Source organism: Melanostigma gelatinosum, assembly GCF_949748355.1.
Source record: "Melanostigma gelatinosum genome assembly, chromosome: 1".
Taxonomy (NCBI): Eukaryota; Metazoa; Chordata; class Actinopteri; order Perciformes; family Zoarcidae; genus Melanostigma; species Melanostigma gelatinosum.
The window spans coordinates 16403736-16429739 of record NC_136634.1 but is presented as its reverse complement, the minus strand read 5'-3'; the positions used below and the strand labels follow the sequence as shown (position 1 = coordinate 16429739).

Below are 26004 nucleotides of genomic sequence, written 5' to 3'. Positions count from 1 at the left end.
GTACTAGTAAGCACATGTTTGATGATCATTTCCCCTCACTGCTCAAGGGCTCGGGGAAACACATCAGCTTGTCATTGTGGTGGAATATCTTTCCTTCATCTCCTGCCCATTAATAAGCAGTGAGTAGACTGGCTTAGGCTACATGCAACCTTCACACTTAAATCCTAATGAGAATCTATCAAACCCAATCGTGTGATAATCGTTGAACATTTTGTACACAAGAATAATCCAGACATTTTCTGTTATGCAAACACTGTCTGCAATTCTGGTCCATCTTTGAAGGATTCCTCTTAAAGCAAAGCTGTCAGAAGTTGTTGGGCCGTTTTTCTGATGGTCAGCCATGGATGAAGATGACAGCCAAGATGAGCTGATCAACCGCAGCGCGTCCCAGAGCAAAGGAAAAAGGGCGGCGCAGTGGGCCATCTCAGGTAGCTTTGTGTAACATGTTTATGTTTAAGACAATGAGCTGATTAAACCATGAGCACATTTGTACTTCAGAGTACAGTGCCAAACATACCCAAACGTTTTTAACACCTCGTGCATTTGTGTTCCTCTTAGATGACTCGGACAGTGGTGAAGAGGAGTCTGAGGAGGGAGAATCTGACAGTGGTGAGGAAGAACAGGAGGGTCATCTAGATGGAGAGGATGATGATGACGAGGAGGAGGAGGAGGAGGATGGTAAGAGTGACAGACTTTTTACAAGATCATCATATAGTCTTATTAGTCTTTGCTCAACTTGTTTCACTGATTAAGGTTTTTGTAATTACAAAACACTAAAGTCTCAAATTTGTAGATTCAACCCACGCGTTATTGATTTTCTGTAATGTGTAGTGGTTGATTTTCGTCGTCGATGACCAGCTGCTTTGACTTCATGACTTTTGTTAAAACCATTCAACTGTATACATGAAAGAATAGGTTGCCCACTAGTTAACACACACTTTCTGTCTTTTCTAACTCCTCGCTGTGGCTCCAGACTCTTTTTTTCCCTAGCTTTGGGATGCTCAGGCTAACTTTACTCAATGTTTGGGTTCAGGCTCATTGCGCCTGGGTTTCTCTGTGCGAGGTGCCGGTACTTCCTCCACCTCTAAACCGCCACGGTTTAGGTTTAAGCGATTCAAGTTATATCTCAAAGAACATTATGATAAATTGCCACACCAAACGTAAAAAGCCTTTTGGTTTTGCTTGTGGCGTTGAATTAGGAAAAATAAGCTTCTGCAATATACTACACACGTATGGCGTGAAGTATATCAGTATTTGCCCACTACTTTGAGTTTTGTGTTACTTTTTGCTGAAATAACCTCTTTCAGTGTAGTATGTTGAGTACATTCACATTAGATTTCTACCGACTTTCATCAGATGAGGACGAGGAGGGAGATGCTAAGGCTGAGGATGGAGCTTTCGGGGGAACCTCTGTTGATCTCACAGGGATGAGCTCGGATGAGGATGCGGAAAAGTGTCCCATCTGCCTGAACTCATTCAGCAGCCAGCCTGTTGCAACGCCCGAGAGCTGCGAGCACTACTTCTGTCTTGACTGCATCCTTGCATGGGCCAAGGTGGGTCTCACGTAATGTGGTATGAGCCCGAGGAGAAAGCACCTCGTATCATTTGATTAACAGTAAATACTCTGCAGTTAAGACGCATCTGTTGTAGAGGAAGCTCAATAACGTTTTTTGTTCTCTGCTGTTTAGAATGCAAACTCGTGTCCCGTAGACCGTATTGCCTTCAACAGCATTTACCTAAGAAAATGTTATGGAGGCAAAGTGAAGAAAATGGTGAGTGCGTTCAGTCTTGGTAGCATAACTTGTGGAACATTTGTTGAACCAGTTTAAGCTATATACGTTGTGTGGGCTGAGTGTTTACGTGGGTTTTGTGATGTCTGCTTCCTTTTTAGATCACAGTACAAAAGCCTGTGAAGGAGGGGCTCGAAGAAGTAATAGATCTGGACCTGGAGCAGACCAGCTGTGAGGTCTGTGGGGGCAGTGACCGGGAGGACCGTCTCTTGCTCTGCGATGGCTGCGATTCTGGGTGAGATGGATATTAATAACCTAAATAACCCTGTCTTATTGTTCTGAAAGTCCGCTTTTATTCAGCCTTTATTACAGCCTTTTGTTAGATTTCTTATCGTCAGAGAAATTAGTTATGCCTTTTTGTTCCATAGGTATCACATGGAGTGTCTCACGCCACCTCTGGACTCTGTTCCAGTGGAGGAATGGTTCTGCCCTGAGTGTGAAGCCAGCAATCGTCACTCAAGTACGCCTTTTAAGTTATTCGCCATTCGAAAAACGTCCTCAAACAATATTTTGGACTTGTTTTTTTTTTTTTTTACGAGTCAGTCGTTTCAATCTTTTTGTCTCAGGGGGTTCCGCTGAAGAAGTGAGTGATACAGAGAGCCTGCCGTCTACTGCCCGCCCTGCCACCAGTCGTCCCCAGTCCGGTGCTGCAGGTCCCACCAGAGCCATCGCCCGAACTCAGCAGAGTGAGAGGGTTCGAGCTAATGTCAACCGACATCGTATCACACAGGCACGCACGTCCCAGGTTTGGCATGAGGCGTGACGCTTCAGTCTTGGCTTACTTTCTAACTTAACTTCCACAGCGTGTATATATATATATGCAGGCTGAATCTCGCAGAAATGTCCTGATGTTCCGCAAGGTTTGTTGTTGTGTAGATGTAGTTACTGATGGCATTCATGACTCATTGAGTTGTGCGTTTGGGTAAATGTACTGTCGTGCTGCTGACAGCAGAAATGGAGGCATGCGGTTTTGACATTTGTTGCGTTTGATTGGTGATTGAAATGCATGTGTTTTGGGAGTTGCGTTGAGGCAGCAATGGTTTGTGAAAGCGAACGTGTGGAGTAATGCAAACTTCATCTTCCTAGTTGGCTCCCACGTATCTGGTTCAGTCCAATTGGCTGGATGACACTATTAATGCTGTGGTGTCTGGGCTCAACACGGCCGTGTACATACGGGACTTAACACCTCGCGTCCCTTCTAGCAGCAGGCGTAAGACCGGTAAGTTAGCGCAAATCCAAATTCGCAACGGCTTTCTGATAGAGTTAACGTAATCACATGCACACAACATGAACAGATGTAGTGGAAGGAAAAGCAAGAGATGGCTGTGAGGCCAAAATCCTGATGTTTGTGATCGACTGTACAGGGAGGCGCAGAAAGGTGAGAAGAAGGAAGACGTCTTCTGCCAAAAGCGGTACAGGAGTCAAGAGGAGGAGACGGAAAGTGAGACGGACTAAATCCAGAAGAAAGCTGGTGAGTCAGTCTTGAGATCCACATGATTTGGTTTTAAATGTTTCACTCGATGAATCCAACACAGAATGTAAACCGTGAATAATGAATTGCGATTATTTATCATAATTGCTTCCTATGAAGAATCATTTTATTGATCTCGTAGTTGTACGATGCTTTTCCCTCTGGATAAACACTACCTATGTTTTCCCGCTAGATGTTGAAGAAGGCAGCCACTCCTCGAAGCCGTATTGCTAATATTCTCAAAATTGCAAAGGACAAGAAGAGCTCCTCGCTTCCTACCGTGTATCGGCCGTCAGAGCAAACGCTGAGCAGCATGCGTGCCGACATAGGTGCAGCATCCCTCTCCATCTATGGAGATCCATTCGACCTGGATCCATTCGTGGAGCGGTAAGAAGACTTGTGCATATTGCAGTGCTGACCCAAATACCAAATTCAGATATCTTATGTTTTTAATATTGTATAATAAGCATGTAATGAATAGAGAGGGTTGCTAGAGCCACTCACATACTGGTCTAGTGGTCCTGACTCCTTAGCACAGTCAGTCCTTTGCACCAAGCTTTTTCTTATTATTTTGTGGTGTAAAATGCTATCACCTATATAGGTATAGCACGTGTGTGGATTGTGTATATTTCTCTGTTTTGTGTTTGTATGTAGCTGAGCATATACAGTGTTAATTATGAAATAATTGTGCCTTACAGTGTTGATTTGAGCAGTGAGGAGGGAGAACAGCAGGCCCGCGTTACATCGCTGCTGGAGGCCAAGAGACGAGGGATCTCTCGCTCCGCTCTCCGCTCTCACCAGCCTGTAGCTCGACCGGTCACTGCAAGCCTGTCCAGGTAACAGGAGGTGTAAGGGTTGGTTATCCAGAACCGGTTCTGATCGGGAACGTTCCATATTTATAGCTAACTGAGTAACATGTTAATGCTTATCAATCCCCTAGTATGACCAAGACTTTACTGTAGCACGGTATAGGGATACAAGGTTGTTTAATGCCCTCAACATGAGCTGCAATGATCCAGAAATCACCCAACGTTGATTGGTCGAAATGATTGTAAGCAATGTGCATCACTTGATTAGAGATATTTCTCACAAAGTCTCTTGCTTTTTATGACACATCAGTTTATGGCAGTCTAAATCTGCTGAATGTAAAGGTGGTTTATTATGCTTTGGCATGTATCGTTTTTTCTTTTAAATAAAAAACCAAATGTAATCAGTTAAGATAAGAACCACAAATAATGAGCAGATTAAAAACTTTAATTATTAAACAACAATTCCAAACACTGCTAATGTGGATGAAGTTACAAATCATAGTTACTTGTAAATGTGACATGTGAGGTGTCTTGTCTGTCTCATCAAGCTAAATGGACACGAAAGAAATATGCTCGATCTAATCAAAAGTTTTCTTTGCTTTACCAGGAGAGGTATGAATGTGCACCAATCAGAGGGGGCTGTGGAGGCGGCTCCTGTGCCCGACCTCCTGGGCAGCATCCTATCGGGACAGAGTGTCCTCTTGATGGACAGCTCTGATATCGTTATTAACCGGGATGGTTCCCTTAAAGCTATAAAGCCAAGTAAGTGTGTGTGTGTGTGTGTGTGTGTGTGTGTAAACACAAAATCTAACCAGGAAGATTAAATTCAATGTCTTTTAGCTGTTGGATTGAAGACACTTTGGTTTGTGAGACTAACGGAGGACAAGAGATCTGACATCCTCTTCTTTTCAAAATAATTGTTATTTTTTAAATATCCAGCTTTTGAATATCAAACAACTTCAAATTAACTTATAGAGCTAATAATACTAAACCAACCCATCCTGCAAAGCTCGCCTGAAATGAATCCAAACACGGCACCCCTCGCTTATTCATTGCTTCTCTCTTTTTCATTTCATTTAGTTACTACCTTTTCTAATTTTTCATATGCTGTCTCCTGTTACTCATTTGTGTCTTGTTTATGTTTTGTAAATCAATGACATTTGTTGTTGCCTTTGTGATTGTTACTATCTCCAAATAGTTCACGTGTGTATGCATGAATTGGTGAATAATGGGGGGAAATAATCTTTTTTTTTATTACCTGAGTGCTTTATGTAAAATGTAGATCAAGTTAGTCAATATCAAAATTTATACTCTCTTCACTCTGACGACACGCATGTGGAATGAGTTATTCCTCACTCACTCTCAGCTGACTGTTGCTGTAACCATTTCCTGGTTTCCCCCAACACTGTCATGTGTTAGTCTAAATAATCACAGTGCACATTGTGTAAATCAGTGTAATCTGTCGAGCAAAGCAAAAAAAGCGTCATCCTTCCGCTCTTTAAGTGTGTTTTATCTTTTGTAAATTGTTTGTGTTACAGTGATGCCATCTGCGTTGAATCCAAGCTGCAGCATAAGCAGTAGCTCAGGAGACGCCAGCACCCAGATCAGCCCGGTGATGTCACCGAACCAAGGAGACAGTTCTCCGTCTCTCCACCCCACCGGAGACCTACCAGGATCCTCCCACAGGTCTGTGACCAGACCTCTCTCCCAGAGCTCCTCTCGTTTGCCCTGCTCAGCCAGCCACATCCATCCATCCCCCCATTCTGACTTACCACCCAGAGGTCATCCAAGGCTGCAGCCACCCCCCCCTGGTCACTGGAGAGCCAGTGGAGTGAGAGACCCCAGCCCCTCCTCGTCCACCCACCCCACGCTCGACTCCAGCTCCAAGAGCAAGGGAGGGGCCTCATCGCAGTCCCACTCTAAAAAGGCCCCTACAAAGCCCATGTGGGTAGATGTGTCGGTGCTTCCGAGGATACCAAAAATAAAAAGGGAGTGCGGTGGTATCGCACATAATGGCACTGGTCAAGGTGGCAGCAGTAGTAATGGTCACCGTGTTCCAGAGACGGGCATGAACAGCTTTGCTGGGGACAAGGGAAGGCAGCAAAGCGTAGACCAGAAAAAGGGCCGGGCTGACGGTGAGGCTCCGAGGCAAAGGCCTGCCGGAGCCGGCTCGTCCTCGACCTTCTCCAACTCATTCTCCTCTTCTTCGTCCCCTATGGGCTCTTCTGCTAGCCAACCACGTTATTCCCAGTCTTCCTCCTCTTCGTCAGCAGTGAGCTTCCGCATCAACTCCAGTGGGAACTCCTGGCAGTCAAGGCAGCTGAGCAGCCCTTCGTCCTCCGCTGCTGGAGGCAGTATGCAGACACCTCGGAGTAAAAAGGAAGATGATGTAAAAAAGAGACAGCTGCACAGGGATAAACAGATGCTCCTGGCGTCGCGTATGCTGGTCAGTAAGGAAGAAGACAGTAATAGTATCTATGATCCCTTTGATCCCACTCTGTCGGAGTCTAGCAGCTCAGACGACGAAGCTGAGAGCACAAGCCTGCGTGGTAGCGCCCGACATGCCACACTTGAGGGGAAGCCTCCTAGTTTAGGCAACAAAAAGGGTCTCGTAAAAAGCCAGAAGGACCTGGTTACTGTGAAAGCTGAAACGCAGGAGATCGAGGTCTCACAGGAAGAACCAAGGAGAGATGGCGCTCAGGAAACCACATCACAGAAGGTCAGATGCTCAGAGGAAACGGTCATGGTAGAAAAAGAATCTAGATTAATGGACACTAACACTGAGAAACAAACCTCATTATTTGCCACTTGCCAAGTTAAGAACGAGCCAGGGTTAGTTAAAACAGGGGAAGATGAACGGTTTGGTCACAGCTTTAAAAGTGTGAAGTCAGAGAAAGCAGACGACACACCAGCTGTTCAACACAGTCTGGATCTTTCAAAAACGGAGAGAGAGACTCTAGAGGAGGAGAGTGGACGGAGTGTTGAAACTAGCAACAGTGCTCCCCCTGACTGTAAGAACAATTCATTAGCATCTAGCTCCGCCCCCACCAACAAGAGGCAAAGGCCAAAATCTAAATCGGATTCCAAATCCTCTCCCGCGTCAAAAGATTTGGGCCATAAGAAGAAGAAGACCTCCCAGGCTTCAAAGGAGAAACGCTGTAGCAGTTCAGAGACGGACAGAGACGGGAGAGGAGAGCATCGTGCCTCAGGCCAGGGAGGCCAACGGAAGGAGAAGGACAGAGGGAGGACCTCAAGGCGGTCGAGCTCCAGAGAGAGGACGAGGAGGCCACAGTCCACTTCAGAAAGCTCTCGGGGCAATTCCCCAGATAAGACTCGCGGAAAGAGACTGCGGTCCCTGTCCAAAGACGGGAGGCGATCTAGGTAAATATGTAATCCTACTTCCAATATTCCTGCTATCAACTGTTTAGCAACTGTCTGTTTGTTGTCGAGACCTTTTTTTAATGAGGACCAAGTAGTTTTCTTCAGTTAAGGGTTTTGTCGGTCATTACTTTCAGGTCTGGTTCCAGCTCTAGCAGCAAAGAGCGTTCAACGAGGAAGAAGCCGAAGCGAAGGAGCAAGGAGAGATATGACGGCAGAGAGAGAGACTGCGATAGAAGACGGGTGTCAACGGACAAGACACATGGCCGGTCTCGCTCTAAATCCAGATCCAGATCCAGGGAAAGGATGAAAGACCACACACAAGTGCAACCACCGTCTCGCTCCTCCAGAGACGAGGTGGAGTCCCGGTCAAAGGACAAGATGAGAAACGGGTCTAGATCCAGCTCAAGAGAGAAAAGGAAAGAAGAAGGATCGTCATCGAAGAGTTTTCAGAAGACTTCAGGGTCCTGTGTTTCGTCCTCTAGAGACACAAAACTGTTGCAGGGCAAGAAAAAAGAGAAGGATATTGATCGAAGCTCCCTGAAAGAGGCCAAAGCTGCCACGGTGAATAAACGGAAGATTGCCTCCTCTGAACTTAGAAAGAAAGGCAAAGACCTCATGGCACACAGCCAGGCCACACCAGCAGAAATGGTGAAAGAGATGAAGATTGAAAAAGAAGTGAAGACAGAAAACCAACCATCTCTTGATATGTTTGAAGATTCTCTGTCTCTTACGAAACAAATTAAGAAAGAAGAAACTGCCATTTATTCTTCAATGGAAGCCAAAAGCATAGATGAGGGAAACGAAGATGACTCCATCAAGACCGAGTCGTTTGAAGTCAAGACCGAGTCGTTTGAAGTCAAGACCGAGACGTTTGAAATCAAGACCGAGACGTTTGAAGTCAAGACTGAGACGTTTGAAATCAAGACCGAGACGTTTGAAATCAAGACGGAGACCTTTGAAATCCCCAATATTAAATCCGAGCCACGTTCCCCAGAATTATGCCACTTTAACTCTGCCACCTCATTTTCTACACCCGGTGCAGCAGACAGTCTCCAGGATTCAGCCTCTCAGTCTCACCCAGAGTCAATGCCCTCCAGAGAACCACCGGACACCTTCGGGTCGACTGTCCCCGTAAAGCAGGAAGTTCAGCAACCCTCAGACTCCGATGACGACTTTAATGTCGACGTAATGCTGGACAACCTGGACTACGTGAAGTCTGAGCGCCCAGAGGGAAGCGGCGCATCCGTCAAACAAGAGACGGAGGCAGAAGAAGAAGAGGAGAGGAACGAATGCGTATCGACTGTAGTGGGAGCCAAATCCAAGACTCAAGTCAAGAGGGTTACCTGGAATATACAGGAGCCTGAGGGGCCTCAACCAAAGAAATCCGCAAGCAGTAAGTGTTGCTGCTTGATTGCTCCACAGCTGCTCACAAAACTGAAACTAAGAGTTGAGATGTAAAAAAAGTGATTCCAGATCATTGACAACACATGGATAACTTCATGTGCATGTTTTCTGAATTTTGTCTTGCGTAGAGCTTTCTCTGTATAAGTTGAAGCTGAAGCAGGAAGGAGCTCGCAGACCATCTTCAACAGTCCAGACATCCGGTCAGGTAGGACGGAGGCAGATGTTTCTGCAGGGTTAACCCAGCTGGTGTTTGTAGACATGCAGCGTTTACTGTGGTTAAATGACCAGAGGGGGGCAGTGTTTGTCTAGAAGAAGTCAAATGTATTCTCTGTCTGGAGTCATGTGGTCGAAACTAATACTGATACTGAAGTGTTTTCAGACTAAACGAAAGAAAAAGCCATTCCATGGAAATCCAAACTGTTTGATCTGATCACACATTCATCCTTACCAAGTCTATGTAACATCTTGGACTGAAATATAAAACAATTATTATTTGGATACATCGCCAATGGATTGTGGGAAAATATAATGGCCATTTTTCACAATTTCCTGACTTTTTATTACCACACAATTTGAAATAGTCGTTCTCTTTTCATCCATATAATACTTTAACAGGAAAGCACTGGAGCAGTCAGTCACCCCTCCAAGAGGGCTGCTGCTGGTCCGCTTACTTCCTCCTCGACATCTGAAGGAGAGGAAGGGGATGTGGCGAGGAAAGACCAGGTGAACCTGGTCTTTTTCAATGTTTAGGCTTTGAACTGTCGGAGTCTTGTAAATACATAACTCCTACTACTTAATAGCATTGCTAATATGTGTGGAAACGATCGTGACATGTCTGATGTGTTGCTCCTGCCATCAGTATTTGAAGAAGCTGCACATGCAGGAGAGAGCCATAGAAGAGGTGAAGCTCGCCATCAAGCCTTTCTACCAGAGGAGAGACATCGACAAGGACGAATACAAAGAGATTGTACGCAAAGCCGTCCAGAAGGTGGGTACAAAAACAACTTTAAAGCCTGAATACTAATTAACTCGGGCATTCCATCAGTTGAATTGACGTGTAAATGACCTTGTGTTCCTGGTCATCAGGTCTGCCACAGCAAGAGTGGGGAGATCAACCCAGTGAAGGTGGGCAATCTGGTCAAGGCATACGTGGACAAATACAAACATGCTAGGAAACACAAGAGAGGAGAGGACTTAGGACAGGAGGCTGAGGGAACCTCTGACAGCCCATGAGGAGGCAAACAATAATGGCAAGGACAGCTACAGCCACTGCTAACACGTGTCCATATGGTTTACTTCCAACCGGTTGACTAACATTTGCTCAAAGCTTGACTGAACTTTGAGGACAAACCTTCTTTCTGTTGATCACTTGAGCTGCACCTGATGATCTCTTGTTCTCGGACCGCCACTGCCAAGAACGGGTCTCCTTGTGTCGTACAGCTCACACACTTCATGGGAGACCTTTGAGGTTGTGCCTTAAAGAGGCAAACCTCGAAGCCCCTCCCATGCAGTGATGCATCAGGTAGTTCTGTCCACTGGGAGGATGCAGCGTGGCCTTTCACTTTCATGTGGCTGTTGTTTTGTTTTGTTGTGGGGGTGAAGGGGTATTTATCAGTGGCAAGACTTTTTTTTTTTGTTAAGAAGAGGTATGAAAAGTATGCATATTTAAGACGTTCGTCTCGTAAAGGAACAGCACTGTTATGCAATTTTTGTAGAACATTTATCAGTAGAATAATTGAACAATTTTAGATTTGGTTGTAAATAATATAGATTTGATATATCCACTTATATGTTCCTTTCATCTGTGTTCTGACATGCTGCCTGCTGCGAATGACAAATGATTTGTGGAGAAGTTTATGGAGATGGTTGGCTTGCGTTTTGTATTTTAAAGCCTCCGTTATCAGTCTTCCACATTTCTGATGATATGGCTATTGAGCTAAATGTGGTCCAGCATACTGCAGGCCACGACTGCTCAGCAGTGTGAAGTGACGGCCTCCTCTTCCTGTGTTCACAACAAACCTTTCAATCTCATCGTTATCTGTTTTTTCAACACATTGCTCAAATGAACCAAGGAATATCTTGTTGTAAGAGATAAATACATAATGACAATAATAATGATGCAACATTTCCTCCAAAAAAAACTGATTCAATTTGTTTCTGGGCATTCTGTATTTAAACAATGGAGACTACAGCTCTAGAATACAGTAGCTAGTATGCATTTTATTTTGGAGTGAAGAGGGGAATAATACCGACTTCCTGCAGTCCCGATTATCTTGCAAATGTACATATTGTGTCACTGTCTTACCTGGTGCTCTCATGTACACAAGCAAATTCATTTTGTTTATTTTGTATTTAATGTATATCAATTATTCAGCTAATTTTAATCGCACAATATCCTGGTTTTGTGAGCTCAACATATCGTCTAAATAGCATAAAAACGGAACATCTCACTACTTGCAGCATTTTCCACGGTTGACGTGATGGAAATAAACGCACGCCCTTTAGTCGGGAATCTTTTGGGTGCTCACCTGCAGTACTTCATCACAGCCTAATTATGACTGCGTTTCCGTTGTCTTAAAGCGAACTCTCGGCGATCTGCTTTACTGCATCGCTTTCTTGATCACAAATGTTCAGGAGAAACATGTCCGCCGGTTTGTTGTCTGTAGTTTGTGTGCCGACTGTAACAATGGATTAGATCGGTGGTTGGACTTCCCTTGTGCTCTGTTGTTACGTTTAATCCGACTTTATGAAGAGGAGTAGTAGGAAACTACAAAAACAGGTGCTCGTGTTTATCTGAATGTATTTTACTTTTTCATTTGACCAGACAGGCCCGGTGTTCCTAAGAGGGGAAACAAATGATAATAAATCACTGATGATAAACGGGGTTTCCTCTCAGTTTAATACATTTGCTCATATTCTGTCCTTGTCATGCTTTTCATGTCATGTTTAAGAAGACAATGATACGATTATACTCTAAAATGGTTTTAAAGTGATCTATGTTTCACTTCCCAGCATGCTGGAGTCGCGCACAGCGGCACAGCGGCAATGATCCGAGACCACATTCGAGGTTAAACAGTTTATTGGAATTGGAGAATCATGCCAGTTCGGTTTATTCAGTTTGAAAAGTGCAAAAATGACCAGCAGAGTATAAAAAACGGCTAACAAGTTCTGAAGTGCAAAAACAATTCACCACAAACATGGAGAATATCTATCTATCTATCTATCTATCTAGATTAGATCGCAGTCAATGACTGCATTACTTATAAAAAAAAAGTTCCGCAAACAATATTTAGCTTTACTTTCATTTTACAGGCTCATAAATATGTGACCAAAAAACCAAAACATACGTTTTACCACAGGATTTACCATCATTTGCATACATCAATTGAACCATACATTTTACCAAGAGATGATTTGACATTTACAGTTATGACATATTCTAAGGCAAGGCCATTGGCCTTTGAGTTGAGTAAGACCCCTAACCCACTTACCCTTAGTGGAGGAGTTCATTTCTACTTATGTAGTGATACAAATGTCAGCGTTTAGCCTAAAGTTTGTGACTAATGTCAACAGGAGATAATCCGAGGAAGGAGGGTGGACAAACAACGGCCCAGTATGCAACAGGTCGTCAGTCTGGCTACTTTTTAGCAAAGCTTTGAGAAAGAGAACGGTGTGGCCCAATAGGTGGTTGAAATCGTCCCCATCGGGGGCGAGTGTGAGAGATACCGTTTCAGGACTGAGGTGCAGCAGCCCGTGCTGGCTCTTCAAGCATCGGCAGACTGAAGACAGAGCTGATGAGATCATAGAGGCTGTTTGAGATCTGTAGGCTGACGTTAGCGCTGTGTAGAGACGAAGCCCCTTCCATCTGGGCCATCTCATGAAAGTGTCGACAGATCAAAGGGACCACCTACATGGACAAAGTGACACATTGATACATTTTAGAGCTCTTAAAAAAAATGCACACCTGAAGGGAGACCATCTCAAATACTAACCTTGACTACGATGAGCTTCTTCTCCAAAGGCTTTCCGTCAGGAAACTTCTCTCCAAAGCACATGTTGATGGTGTAATCGGGAGAGCCGCCGTTGTTCTCTTTAAACTGCTTCAGTTCTGAAACACAACCCAATTCATTACTTTCACAGTGCAAAGTTATGTTGTCTGCACATTAAATGTAACAGTAAAAAATGATATGTAACAAGTCAGAATTGTGTTCAAATGAGCAAGAGATCCACACCTACCATTTACATACTTCTCAAAGCTGAGGAGCTCCACCATGGTGTTCAGGGGCAGCTTGCTTGGGTCTGGGTGAGCCACACTGGGGTCACTGGTGCTGGCAAACACGTGGCACCTGTCCTGCCTCCAGGCATAGATACCAGTGTCCCGTACCTCCAGGAACAGACCCCTCTGGATGCTGTCAAGGATGCGGTTGGTAAACTCAACCTGTTGTGCAGAAAGTTGTGATTAGAAAAACTTTGACATTAAAAAAGAAGCTTTGGCACACTTGGCTGTACAGCAGTGTATTGTCTCTAAAACTGCTGAAAGGTGTTTTTTTAAATTCAGTAGTTTATGAAGGGTTTTTCTTAAATTAGGGCACACAAAATGTCCAGCTGATCATGTACCTGTTTGTGGTCCAGCAGGCTGTCTGTTGAGGGAAAGCAGATATGATGGACATTGGGCCCCGGGGCCTCCTGCTGGTAGTGGAGCTGGAGAAGGGCGGTGGTCAATGTGACCTTTAGCATTTCCCTTTTCCTGTAGTGGATGGAGATCTCCAGGTCATATATACTTGGCTGCTGCAGAGGTGAACTTAGCACTGGTGGAGGATTCACTGTAAAACAACAACAAAAACATGATCACTTATTTACAGGTAATCGATTGGAAACATTTCTTTCTAGTGGAGCGTTTCAAGAAAGGAATTTGATTTGATTTGGCTGAACGTACCCTCACAGTAAGAAGGCTGATCTGGTAAAGGCTGTGGGTGGTTCTCAGCGGCCACAGGGTAGCTTTCAGGGACAGCCGGGTTGTGCTGACCATAGTCTTCTGCCCACAGCTGCTCCTCTATTAAAAGGCAATAAAAAGCAGATTAAAGAACATTCAACCTCATTATAAACAGGTAGCGAGGATGTTGTGCGATAATGTTTATGGTATTTCCCTTTGCATAAGACACTGTACCTGATGTCTGGATGCCAAGGTCCAAGGCCATGAAATTGTTCAGTAGATTATGCTGTTTGGAGGAAAAAGAAGGCATAAAGCATAAAAATCTTTGTGATATGAAACCAATTAACAGAGAAGTGAAAGTGCGCTCTAGGCAATACGGCACCTCGTTTCCTGAGGGGAAGTACTCGATGGGGGAGTTGTGGATATCTGGAGTCATGACAGAATCCTCCTGGGAGTCTTGTGTTGGCGGACTTTCATAGTTGTCTGCAGACAAAGAAAGCAGACGCACTTTCATTTGCGTTCAACTTCAAAAACACGGTGGAAGTAGACGGCTCGGTTTCAGTGACCATCGCCTTACACTCGGTGTTGATAATCTCATAGATTTTATGAGGGTCGTCCGAATTCTTGGAATTGTCCCTCGCCATCTTGAAGCGCACGGAGAGGTTGTTCAGAGCGCATCGGAAGTTGGTTTTCCACCTGGCCTTGTCGTTGGGGAACTCGTTGATTTTTCCACTCGCTACCGCCCATGCCTGTGAACCAGGAGAAGTTTAAATACACTCTGCAGTCCACATGTGCACAAAAAGGGGATGTCCTGCCATTAAAGAAAAGACGCCGTACAGGCATCTGCTAGCACTCTCAAACTGTAATAGAGTTCTTCTAACCACTTCCACTGTGGTACTGATACTGTGCTTCCACTTTGACTCAGGGGGAGTGAAAGTGCCACTTATAACTGCTATGCTATAAATGCTCCTGTCATCACCTGCCATACTTAATGAAGCACTGTGTGCCAGGAATGACACGAAGGAATCTCCAATGACATGTCCGTCACTTTCTTCAAAAGCTGCGTATGAGGAACTTGTTATGGCACAATATCATACTTAAAAAAAAACACACAGTATTACTACAGTTGTGTCAGACAGATGTCAACAAAGCAATCAACCAGTACAGCAGTGGAGTTTAATAGAGGCAGTTGAACCTACCCGGAATATTTTACTGTCTTCATCATTGCAGTCCTTCCTGGAGTTGTGCTTCCAGGGGACTCTGAACTTGTTTTGGCTCTCATAGCGGAGGCCCGTGTACTGGCCCGTCCCCACCTGCTCTATGAGCCAGCTGGCAAACTGAGGCTTGGGAGGGCTGAGCGGTAAACATGACAGTCAGTCAGTTTCAATGTTCCGACAGTTAAAAGGAAATAAACTACCCACAGCACACTGTAATCCTCGACATGCACACACTAGACGTATTCAGCAAATTATACAAAAGGAATTTTAATGAATCTACACAGCAGGTTTCACAGGGAACGGACGACTTCATGATGTAATCCACTCACAACAAACCAAAGTAAGACACACAATGATACTATCCTACATAGGCGAGTGTGTTTGTCGCCCTACCTTTGCATTTCTCAGTAGATGTGCTGCTCTGACGGAGCTGTTGATGTGGATCCTCGTTGCACCTTTGCTGAAGTTATAGCAGCAACATCAGTGTCACCGTTTGAGGCTTCTTCGTCTCCTCCCCCAGGGGGGGGAGGGCACAACTCTTTCGGCATTTCCGAGGAACGCGAGGGTGAATTTGGTTCTCGGAGAAGCGAGACGTTACCGCCCCCGAGGAGCGTTAACCAGTTACTAAGCGAGCTCACGGTAGGGAAATCAAACACACCCTCTGCAGACCGGATGTGGAGACGTGGTTGGAAAAGTGGAATTGCTGTCTTTAGCGATCGAAAGTGAAAGAAGTTTTTCCTGTTAATCTATTTTCTTGCGTCACCACGTTTCATCATTTTACCTCCCAAATTAATGTTTTTCGCCCACTACTGTTTGAAGTCGAGCTTCACGTGCAATGTTTAACCCTATAGGGGAAATCAATCGTATTGAAGCTATACGGTAAAATAGGCTATGGAAGGTGGAAATGTCAGCTACAACGTGCAACACTGTTTCTCAACACAAACGCTACATAAAGTACGAAGTGACGAAGCGGTAATTGTTGGTGCAATGCTGCTGGGACCTCAGGTGTGTTTGTGTGACCTACATTCTCGGGCCAGAGGGACACTACAAGGATATTTGTTCATAATGTTGCCCGTCCCGTGTTTAAGATTATAACTAATATATGAAATCATCAAATAAGTAAATTGCTTTTGGTTCTTTCTGTACTTAACCTTGTTTTTGAGTGATACCAACTGGAAACCACGCCGGAGCTAGGTGGGCTAATACTCCTCATGATTGTTTAGGTTCATTAGGAAATGGACCCAAAGACTTCTAGACACAGCTGCTCTACTTCTGCAGTCTGCAACTAGTATAGCGTGCTGCAGGAATGAGTCCTCAATCCAAGGAGACTTAAAAGAGGAGATGTCACGCCTCACATCATTGGGGTACAATACATGCACAGTAACATCGAGTCTGCACTTAGCTCACCGGCTGGTGCACGAGCCTACCCAAAATCAGGCCAAGCTCAACCAAAGAGCCCTTGAGTGGACACCATCCCTTTTTTCCCCATATGGCCCTAATCCTTTTCCGTAGGTATAGCCCATGTCATGCTAAATGATGACGTCATAACTGACATAGATTATAAAATAGTGCACCAGATATTTCAAATGCTGTGCCACCTTACAACATGCCAGTGCATTTTCATAGAGCTGTGATGATAAGATTTAAGATCCACCAAATGTTTTGCAAGTAGTTTCATTTCAGGTGACGTGTCACTTAATACACAGAGGCGTTTAGCACCACTTGCTCTGACCTGCAGGCTGCTTTTGGAGAGGTATTGCTCACCTAAATAGCGACGCGTGAAACCAGCCCTGTTCCGGTGAATCTAGACAAAGGAATCCACCGGGGAGTGGACTGTAGCTTGTAACAAATGTGCAGTGTATTCAAGTGTAATGTGGTACTTTCAGAGTAAGACTCCTGCAGGTGTGCGGTTGTGTCATGTGTTTGAATGAGACAGAATATTAATAACCAGACAGTGAGTGAGAGTGCAGTGGGGGACTCCCTTGTTTCCATGACATACATTTTGATCCACAGTACATTACTAAAGAACACTACAATTCTACGATTCATCCTTTCTAGCATCAGCGTTTTCTAACTTCACTGCATAAGAAAAGTACAACTGGGAATTATTTATTTTCTTTCTTATCCAATATTTTACTCACAAACACAGTACAGAAGGCCAGGTGCTGTGTGTTGCATTAGTGTGCATGCTAAGCCTTCTCTTTACTTGCTTCTAGGGAAGATTTCTTTATATTGTCTGGCCGTGTCCTGACCGCAGACTGCGTTAGTGATGAACTAAGGCATCATAACGCTTATATCTGCCACTGGTTTAAGAAATATAACACGGATACAGCCTAGTACACATGTGTCGGAATAGAGAAGCGATACATATTCTAATGGAGCACTTCCCTTTTCCTGCTCGTTGGAAATACTGCTTAGTCCTTTTAGAAGGCCCAGGCCTCTCAGGAAGGACAGCTCAGTTATTGAAAGACCACATAGATGGCTCACATCCTATTTTACACTTGTATTCACAATGCAAAATCAATATCATAAGTGTGTTGTTCTGTAAACGGAAATATTGAATATTTTGTGGCCGATCATGTGACAGAAAGGTCCACTGTTCTGATCTGAGCACATTTTCCAGTCTCGTTGTATGACGCCACAGTGAGTTGCGAGTGAGATGTCAGGCCCTTGTTTTGCCAGCACAGACGCGCGTATACATGATTCTTCGGATGAGGAACTGATATTATGCAGGCACAATTATTGTTACATGTTTGATGTACTGGGAAATTAGCTGGATTTTCAATTGTCTCCCCTCTTCCATGTCTCTCTCTCTCTTTATCTTGCTATCTATCTCCCTGTCTCTGTAGCGCTGGCACACAGAAGGATGCACACACTTTACCCTTATCGCTCTCTATCACCTGTGTGTGTTGTATATGAGGCACTGTTGACTTGAGGCATTGTTTTTGTGTGTGTGTGTGTGTATTTCTGTGAGGAGGCTAGACTGAGAGAAAAACAATAGAATAGGAATTTGACCATACATCAAATGTTATTGTATTGTATTATACATATATATGTACAGTATGTATGTATTTCTAAATATGTGTGACTATTATTTAATGTAACATGAATTTAGTATGCACACAATTGTTTGTTCATCCCATTCCAGATTGGTTTGGCCAACTTTATACTTCACATCTCCCCAGACTGTCCATGACTCATTGTTGGCGAACTGAAAACACTTCCACCATGTTGTGGCGAACCATTTCTGAGGGCTTCGTGTGTTTTGGGTTGCTGTCCTCCTAATGGTCCAATGACCTTTGACTGATACATTTCTCCTATACTCAGGAGTTTTGTTGCAAAACGTCTGTTTTGAATTTCACAATGTTTGATACCCATAAAAACCACCATTTCAGGAAGTGAATCCTTCTCTGCCGGTTCCAACACATCCACAACTGAAATTGACAGTTTTTCTTGATATTGCCACAAATTCATTTTACAGTCAGTCATTTTGGTTCAGAAATGTTCCTAATAATTGTTACATGAAAGCACAACAAAGCCTTTATCACAAGTTATCATAGCACATATTATTATGACATTGACAGGTTTATTAGGCACTGGTTCAGATGTAGTGTCAGGGGAGGTGCCATTTCAAGGTACAGAGGCTCTTTAAACAATTAACCTGTGCTGAATGAGCTCGTGCGCAACACAGGGTTTTCACTTTTATTTTCACTCAGCGCCCTCTGCTGTCGGCCGGGCAGAGAGGTGAGCGAAAGGGGAAATTATAAGAGTTTGAAAGTGTGGATTACAATGTAAAGCACAAGCAAGCAACAGCACACAGCAGGTCAATGCAAGTCTATATTACTGCAAAGTTGAATAATAGTACCACACACACACACACACACACACACACACACACACACACACACACACACACACACACACACACACACACACACACACACACACACACACACACACACACACAGCCATTAAGATAGAAAAAGATGATGATAATGATTGGAGATGTTCTCTGCAGAGCTTCTTGGTCATATGTTGACTGCGTATAACATGGTCACAGTCTTTGTGTTGTAATTTTGAATTTAATAAAAGATTTAATTCAAGTTTGAAGAAAAATGCTTTGAAAATGTCTTGTCAAGACCCAAATTAGATTTAATAGTGTCTCTCAGAGTGTACAGATGATCAAACATTGGAGTGACTGTTTAATATTGACGGGTGTAACTTTGCTCACTATCACTTAAAAGCTTGGAAAAGAAGGCTAAATGAATTATGAATTCAGTATTTACTCTGATTTATCCAGTATTATTCAGTTAAAAGTTTTGTCAATTCAGTTTTGTCAATAATTGATACATCTTGTTGTGGACTATGGGTTTTCTGATTGTGAAAGTGTTTTCTCGCTTTTTGGACTTTTTGGTAAATGATGGTATGTTGTCTTGTTGGCGTAGTTCCTAGTTCATGTTTTGCCGCCAGAGGCCGCAAGTGTCCCACTTTTATTATATGGGTAACGGTCTCTTCATCACCCATACTTCTTCGCTGCTAGAATCTGCTGGTAAGGAGACTTTGTCATGTACGAAGCGTATTTCAAAGGTCGTTTGACAATGCTGAATAAAGCCAAATCAGTTTGAAACAAATACTGGGACTTAGGTCGACAGAAAGGCGAAACTTGGCGGATGACGAAGCCGTTCTTTAACTGTCCAGTCAAATGTGGTGCTGAAATACCGCATTCGTGCACGTGTACTTTGAGTTGGGTTTGGCTTTTTACCAAACGTTGTGGTTTTCGCATATAACACTAATAAAAAAAAGAAAAAAATGTTGCATTCAGATGGGAGTTGTATTGAATTTAATAAGACTGTCCACCCGTCAAACAAGTGACAACAAAGTGGACCCAGAGCACTGAGTTGAGATGTAACGGTAACATGGGCTTTCGGACGCCTACACGTCATAAAAAGTGTTTACTTTTACATTTATCGCGTCCTTGCGAGCTTTATAATTGCCAATTATTGTGCTCAGAGACACGCTTGCAATTTATTTAGCTCTGTAAAGCTGTAGCCTAGATACACGGGAGAGCGTCCTTGGTATTTGTGTTGTAAAGAGCTGGAGGAGAAAGATGGCCGGGGGGGGGGGACTGATAATTTGAAGACTTGCCAGGGGTACATTGTCAAATTCAAAAGGCATTTCAAAGAACCAAACCATTCACTTTTTTATTTTCTCTTCTTTTTTCCCTCCTGTCTCTGTCTTTTTTTTCCGCCTTTCTTTCTCTTTGCACGGTTGCAGGCCGTTTGAATCGACCAATGGGCCTTCAAGTTAGGGACATTGGAATGTAAATGAGCTCAGCGCGTGCTCCCGGCGCAGTGAAAGCTCGGGATTGTTTATTGAGCTCCCGGAGCCACGCGCCTGGACCGGGGGAGTCGGCGTGCAGAAGAATCACACAGCGGGGGCGGGGCCTCGCGACGAAGCGTGCGTCTCCCAAAAAAAGGGGGGGTGGGTGGGGTGTGTGTTGGGGCGCGTGTTGAAAAAGAGGAGTGCTGCCAAAGTTTGGGTCAGATCGGCTCGTGGAGTAAGCAGTCAAGAGAGACTTGGACTAGAGTTAGCCACACGGTCCCCACGCGAAGGACACGAGAGCTGTATACTGCCAAACCCTTCCGCCTCTTCTTGTCCCACTGTTAGAGGCTGCACTCGCTCTCTGCATCCATCACTTCGGAAGAACTGTCAGCGAGATGGAAACGACAACCATCACCACCACGCAGACTGCATTCACCTTTGGATTTACTGAAAGGCACGCCAGCATCAGCCTGCACGCCCCGGCCCAGGACTGCACTGCCCCCGCCGCGCACCCCAACGACAACGCGGCCGGCTTCCAAAGTAAAACCAAGGTGCTGAAGAGACAGCGCTCCAGCTCGCCCGAGCTCCTGCGCTGCAAGCGGCGCCTGAGCTTCAACGGCCTCGGCTACTCCATCCCTCAGCAGCAGCCTGTGGCCGTGGCCCGGCGGAACGAAAGAGAGAGGAACCGGGTCAAGCAAGTCAACATGGGTTTCCAGACGCTGCGACAGCACGTGCCGAACGGCGCCGCCAACAAGAAGATGAGCAAAGTGGAGACCCTGCGGTCCGCGGTGGAGTACATCAGGGCTTTACAGCAACTTCTGGACGAACATGACGCGGTGTCTGCTGCTTTCCAGTCCGGGTTGCCATCCCCGACACTCTCCAACAGCTACTCCGCCGACCCAGAGTCGCCTCACTCCACCTACTCATCGGACGAGGGCAGTTATGAGCCTCTGAGCTCCGAGGAGCAGGAGCTGTTGGACTTTACGACCTGGTTTGACCGGTACTGAGGCTGACAGCATCCGAACCAGCTGCGCCTGTGCGTAAAAGCAGCTGCTTTCTTTCAGAAAACGCTGACAAAGACTTGGTAAAGGGCATCAGATCAGTCTCGCTCTGATGCTTGAAAGTGATCTGTTGCCTCCCTCCCTCGCCCGGGCTGCCAAAGCAATAGTGAGTGAGAGAGAGAGAGAGAGAGAGAGAGAGAGAGAGAGAGAGAGAGAGAGAGAGAGAGAGAGAGAGAGAGAGAGAGAAAGAGCAAGAGAGAGCGACAGCGTGTGCGCGAGAGAGAGGGAGCCTATAAGTGCCCACACGAAGGAGGGAGTTGGACTCGGTGTCACGTTGACGCGGTGAAGTAAAGAACTGTTGATGTTATGTTTGAATAAGTGCAATTAAGACGTGACACAGCAGGTTCTGCAGAGACGGCGCTGCAGTTCCAGAGGACTTGTCTGATGAGTGCATCATCAGAGCAGGACTGCCTTCCTCGGCTGCCACGTCCGTTGGAAGACAAAAACAAAGATGATGCGTCGACAGACTGTTTCGTGGTGTACATTGTTTCCTCCCCTTTCATAACACAAAGTGTATCATACAGCGAACTGTTTTAACATGAAGACATATTTTTGTACATGAGTCAAACAAACAATGTTCTTGAACAACAGCCTCTGCCACTTTTCCTGACAGTGTTGTGAGAGCCAGCTGTCAGTGAGGCAGTGAGTTGGCATGTATGAGTTGTGTGACTGGAAAGCAATATCAAGGCTACCTGTGGCAGATTTTTTCCTTTTCTTTTAATAGGTGGTAAGGAGACCTTTATCAATGTATGCACTTGTTCTCCGTGTCCTGTCGCCTAAAATGTAAATAATCGATTTTAACAGATATATTTTGTGTAAAACGAGTTTTATAAATAAAGATGAATCTATTTATATAATATGCTTTTGTAGTGGTTTGGTTCTTAAGCTGATGTTCTCAGTGTGTGTGTGTGTGTGTGTGTGTGTGTGTGTGTGTGTCTGTGTGTGTGTGTGTGTGTGTGTGAGGGGTGTGTGGCGGTAATTGAGCAAACTAGTAAGCTTTTCTTCTATTCAAAGCTCCTGCATGACCTTTAGCCGCCTTGCTTGGCCACACGGGGGAAAATAGCCCAGCTGGGTGAGCACTCAATAACCATTATAGACGTGCACCTTCTACGGCGCTTTGTCTGCATTCAGGACGGGGAGATTAATATTACGTTTCATGCATTGCATTGTTTCTTCTGCGTACTCTGCCTTTACCCAATAGCCCAGGGGTCCTGGAGCAGAGGAGGGGGGGGGGGGGGGGGGGGGGGGTGTAATTCACGCCTCTCAAGGGTAGACACTTTGAAATACGGCCCGGGGAAAGTCAGCGAGACAATGAGAGGGGTCAAAATTCTTATTGCCCGATTGAGATCAATCTAAATAAAACCTGGGGTTGTAGACTAGTTGTATCCCCGACTGTGTTTTTCATGGCGCACACAGCCAAACCAAAAAGCCCGTCTCCTGCAAAATGGGGAGCACAACACCACACAGACAGAGCACTATTGTGTGCGCCTCTGCGCCTCATTATGCCAATTATGGGAGATCTTCTATTGTAATTAAACACTGATGCCAAATTCAGCGAGGCAGAACGAGAAATAACGAGTTTAATTTCACCTGGTGCTCTCTGTGGAACGAGAGGCTGATTGAAGCTGGTGTTATAGTCGTGACATATATTAAATTAAAAAAACTAAAATATATTTCATCAGCCAACATTAATCCAAAAAGAGAAAATAATATCAGCGTTAGTGGTACGTCAGAACATCTTGCAGTTATAACAGGCTGTAACAGGATGTTTGGGACGTTTGTTTTTTTGCACCTAAAAGTGTGCCACAGGCATTACACGCTCCACCTCGCGCTCTCTCTCTGTCTCTCTCTCTGTCTCGTGCTCTCTCACGCACGCACACGCACGCACACACACACGCACTGCAGCTTGCAGGTGTAAGCCACGTGCCTGTGCTCGGTGACAAAAGCTCTTGCGCTCCCATTGGTCAATGGCTCGCGTATGATGTGAGCGCCGTCGGCGAAGGCTGTGACACAATCCAACAAGTGATAAATGACATTAATTACGCTCTGCTTTATAACCTCCTACGTCACCGGGACTCAAAAAGGAAAATCAATGGCACAAAATACCCCGCTGCTCCATTATTATACGGTTGAAATGATGTTTCTGAGTGTCAAGCAGAGGCCAGAGCACAAAGTAAAAATAAGGGCATGTCTCCTGTCCTCTAAGATGGATATGCAATTTTCTCCTCAGCCATTTAGGGAGGCGCTGGGTGAAAATAGATTTATTCATGTCATCTTGTCATTTTCACTTTGACAATACATAAGGGCGATGTTCATTTTGGCGTAATCCAATGGTGAATAATCAATCACATGCAGCTCATTTATGCATGCGTTTTCCTTCGCAAAGCCATGATGTATGCATACACCATGGAAACGCCAAATGCGCACATACCTAGATTATAATAGGGCTAAACTGGGCTAAACTGGGCAAGAGTGGGGTGGTGAGGGGTCATCTGTTGCTCTGCATGCAGTCATCGGAGTGCTCGGTGGACTTTTAAGTCATTTTGCATGAACGAGAGGCCATCCATTCCTCCCGTGTGTTGGTGTAAATTGTGTATTGCAGAACTAGTTTTGGTGTACAAACTTCGTTGCTGCTATGTTTTGACGCCGTGGGCAAAACACGTTTATCCATGTTTGTCCCACAACATGAATCATTTTAATGGCAGGCAATATTTCCATGACAACAGTCTAACTGCCACTAATAACACAACAATCTCAGCTTCTTGATTCATTTAGAAATTAAATGCGAAGCATTACCATTCAGCAAATATATATATATATTCCTAAACATGAATTTATTTCAACATCAAAATATAAGTGGTTTACTGTTTTTTTTTTTTTTTTACAGTTGTTCTGATGTTAGTAGTAATTTAGTCTATTGATCTGAAAAAAACCTTGATTCACAGGCTTAACTTTAATTCTTTCAAAGATAAGGAGTTTCAAGTGAAGTTTATTTTACAGCTGTGATGACTTGCACCAATGTGTTGGGCAGGGGCTGAGGTGGATTGCTTTTTGGTTGCTTTTTATTTTGAATACAAAATGTTTCGGTGTTAAAAATGAAGAAATAGCTGCAGTCACAGTGGTAGACAACCCACCAATCACAGCTCAGAGCCACATCTGCCAGCAAAGCAACAGGTCCATCAGGAACTGCAGTCTAGAGTAAAACTATTTTGTATTACTATGCATTAATTAAGACAACAATCACACATGTCTATGTCTCTGATGCTTTAATAATTCCCAATTACAGGTATTTCATTTAATTTGACTGTAGAATCAATATTAAGGCATACACACTTTTATTAGCGGATGAAACAACTTAATTCCTTTAAGTTTACCACAGCAGTGGACATGAATAGAGTCTCTCGATGAAACCATATATTCTTTTCTCACAGAAAGTAGCTAACTAATGCAAATAATATAAACAACACACAAACCCATAGTTGCTCTGGGAAATTCTGAGCACTGTGAATACTGTGAAGATGCTAATACGATAAATACCGTTCAGACAAAGGAGGGACGACCACAGACAGACGAGTGATGTAGATGAATGGAGAGCTGGTGCACAACCTTGAGCAGTGCTTACAGAGGTGTTAATGTTTAAGCAGAGGCACAGACACGTTTATATTTAACATAGACAGAAAACATGCTGAACCCATTTTGGAGTAGACACACAGGGCTGTGCAGCTGGTTCAGACAAATCTGCTGACCTGTCGGCTATTGATTTTGTAAAGTATTTTGCACTAACCACTGCTGATGCTCCGCTTTCTCCCTGATAGAGGTTATGGTCAGTCACTGCAGGTCACATTGGCTCTGAGCCATGTTAATAACGGCCTTTTAGATTGCAAGCTTCAAGTCTCCTTCCTCCTCACTATATTTAGAGAGTCATGCTGTGGATGCTGCCCAAGCGTCTTCTTCATAGAGTAGTTTTACTTGTCGGCTTTTAATTTAAAAGATATAGCACAGCAGGAACTGACCAGGGCAATTGCTAATATCTTCTGTGATACCGAAGATTCATAATTGTTCAGTTCCTGGGATTTATATTTACATTCAGAGTTGGAGATGTACCTTATAGCAAGTTTTCCATTGCACTGAATATCTGCTGAAGATGTTCCACAGTTAGAATCAGTCATGCACTGAGTTGTAATGCTTATCACTGGGTTGAAGGAGTGGATATGTGCATCAACATAAGTCTGTTCTCTGTGGCAAAATGTGCCTGTTGTGTTTCATTTCATAATCCCTCTCAAACAAATATCACAGGGTCAGGCCAGTGTGCTGGAAATACTCTTCCCCACATCAAAAGTCTTGCTAAATAGGAGCCTTGCCCACAGCCGCCAAGTCACTCTTACTTTCTGACAAAAAAGTCAGTCATTCGACTCGTGTTTTTCTTCTATCTTTCTGAAAAAAACCCCGTTCTCTTTTCAGATGAACGTTTGAATGCGTGCAGCTCAGCACTTTTAACTGACACCTCTGTATGTGTGTGAATAGGCCCTAAACTTCAGACGACCCAGCAGAGGAGGAACCGAGCTCAGGCCTGAAGGGTGGAGGGATGGAGTAGCTGGGGATGTGTGGTAGGGTGG

The 26004-nt window shown here is 44.5% G+C and overlaps 3 protein-coding genes across 3 annotated transcripts; 2 read left to right on the top strand and 1 right to left on the bottom strand.

Moving 5' to 3' along the window:
• Positions 1-288: 288 nt before the first annotated feature.
• phrf1 (PHD and ring finger domains 1) lies at positions 289-11712 on the top strand. Its single transcript, XM_079269700.1, has 18 exons — positions 289-428; positions 559-678; positions 1357-1553; positions 1689-1772; positions 1892-2025; positions 2159-2250; positions 2357-2535; positions 2877-3009; positions 3155-3261; positions 3455-3648; positions 3960-4097; positions 4678-4832; positions 5609-7451; positions 7586-8844; positions 8984-9060; positions 9471-9578; positions 9715-9843; positions 9942-11712. Exons 1-18 carry the CDS (start codon positions 341-343, stop codon positions 10086-10088), a joined length of 5184 nt encoding a protein of 1727 aa, XP_079125826.1. The 5' UTR covers positions 289-340; the 3' UTR covers positions 10089-11712.
• A 212-nt stretch (positions 11713-11924) lies between these two features.
• irf7 (interferon regulatory factor 7) lies at positions 11925-15529 on the bottom strand. The gene is made up of 10 exons (XM_079277320.1): positions 15399-15529; positions 14988-15141; positions 14366-14537; positions 14171-14271; positions 14023-14074; positions 13792-13908; positions 13473-13678; positions 13092-13293; positions 12848-12963; positions 11925-12762 (listed from the first exon to the last, which is right to left on the bottom strand). The coding sequence occupies exons 1-10, from the start codon at positions 15404-15406 to the stop codon at positions 12586-12588; spliced, it is 1305 nt and encodes a 434-aa protein (XP_079133446.1). The 5' UTR covers positions 15407-15529; the 3' UTR covers positions 11925-12585.
• Positions 15530-20597: 5068 nt separating this feature from the next.
• ascl1b (achaete-scute family bHLH transcription factor 1b) lies at positions 20598-21394 on the top strand. Its single transcript, XM_079272128.1, has one exon. It carries the CDS (start codon positions 20723-20725, stop codon positions 21332-21334), a length of 612 nt encoding a protein of 203 aa, XP_079128254.1. The 5' UTR covers positions 20598-20722; the 3' UTR covers positions 21335-21394.
• The last annotated feature ends 4610 nt before the right edge of the window (positions 21395-26004 follow it).

Bases quoted from the DNA above. Each gene is read 5' to 3' on its own strand.
- phrf1 (XM_079269700.1), top strand. From the start codon at position 341: ATGGATGAAGATGACAGCCAAGATGAGCTGATCAACCGCAGCGCGTCC. The intron at 4,098-4,677 runs GTAACAGGAGGT...TTGCTTTACCAG, and splicing joins GTCACTGCAAGCCTGTCCAG to GAGAGGTATGAATGTGCACC. The intron at 8,845-8,983 runs GTAAGTGTTGCT...TGTCTTGCGTAG, and splicing joins ACCAAAGAAATCCGCAAGCA to AGCTTTCTCTGTATAAGTTG.
- irf7 (XM_079277320.1), bottom strand. The intron at 14,538-14,987 runs GTAGGTTCAACT...CCTGGTTCACAG, and splicing joins AAGACAGTAAAATATTCCGG to GCATGGGCGGTAGCGAGTGG. The intron at 13,294-13,472 runs GTACATGATCAG...TCTGCACAACAG, and splicing joins GCCTGCTGGACCACAAACAG to GTTGAGTTTACCAACCGCAT.
- ascl1b (XM_079272128.1), top strand. From the start codon at position 20,723: ATGGAAACGACAACCATCACCACCACGCAGACTGCATTCACCTTTGGA.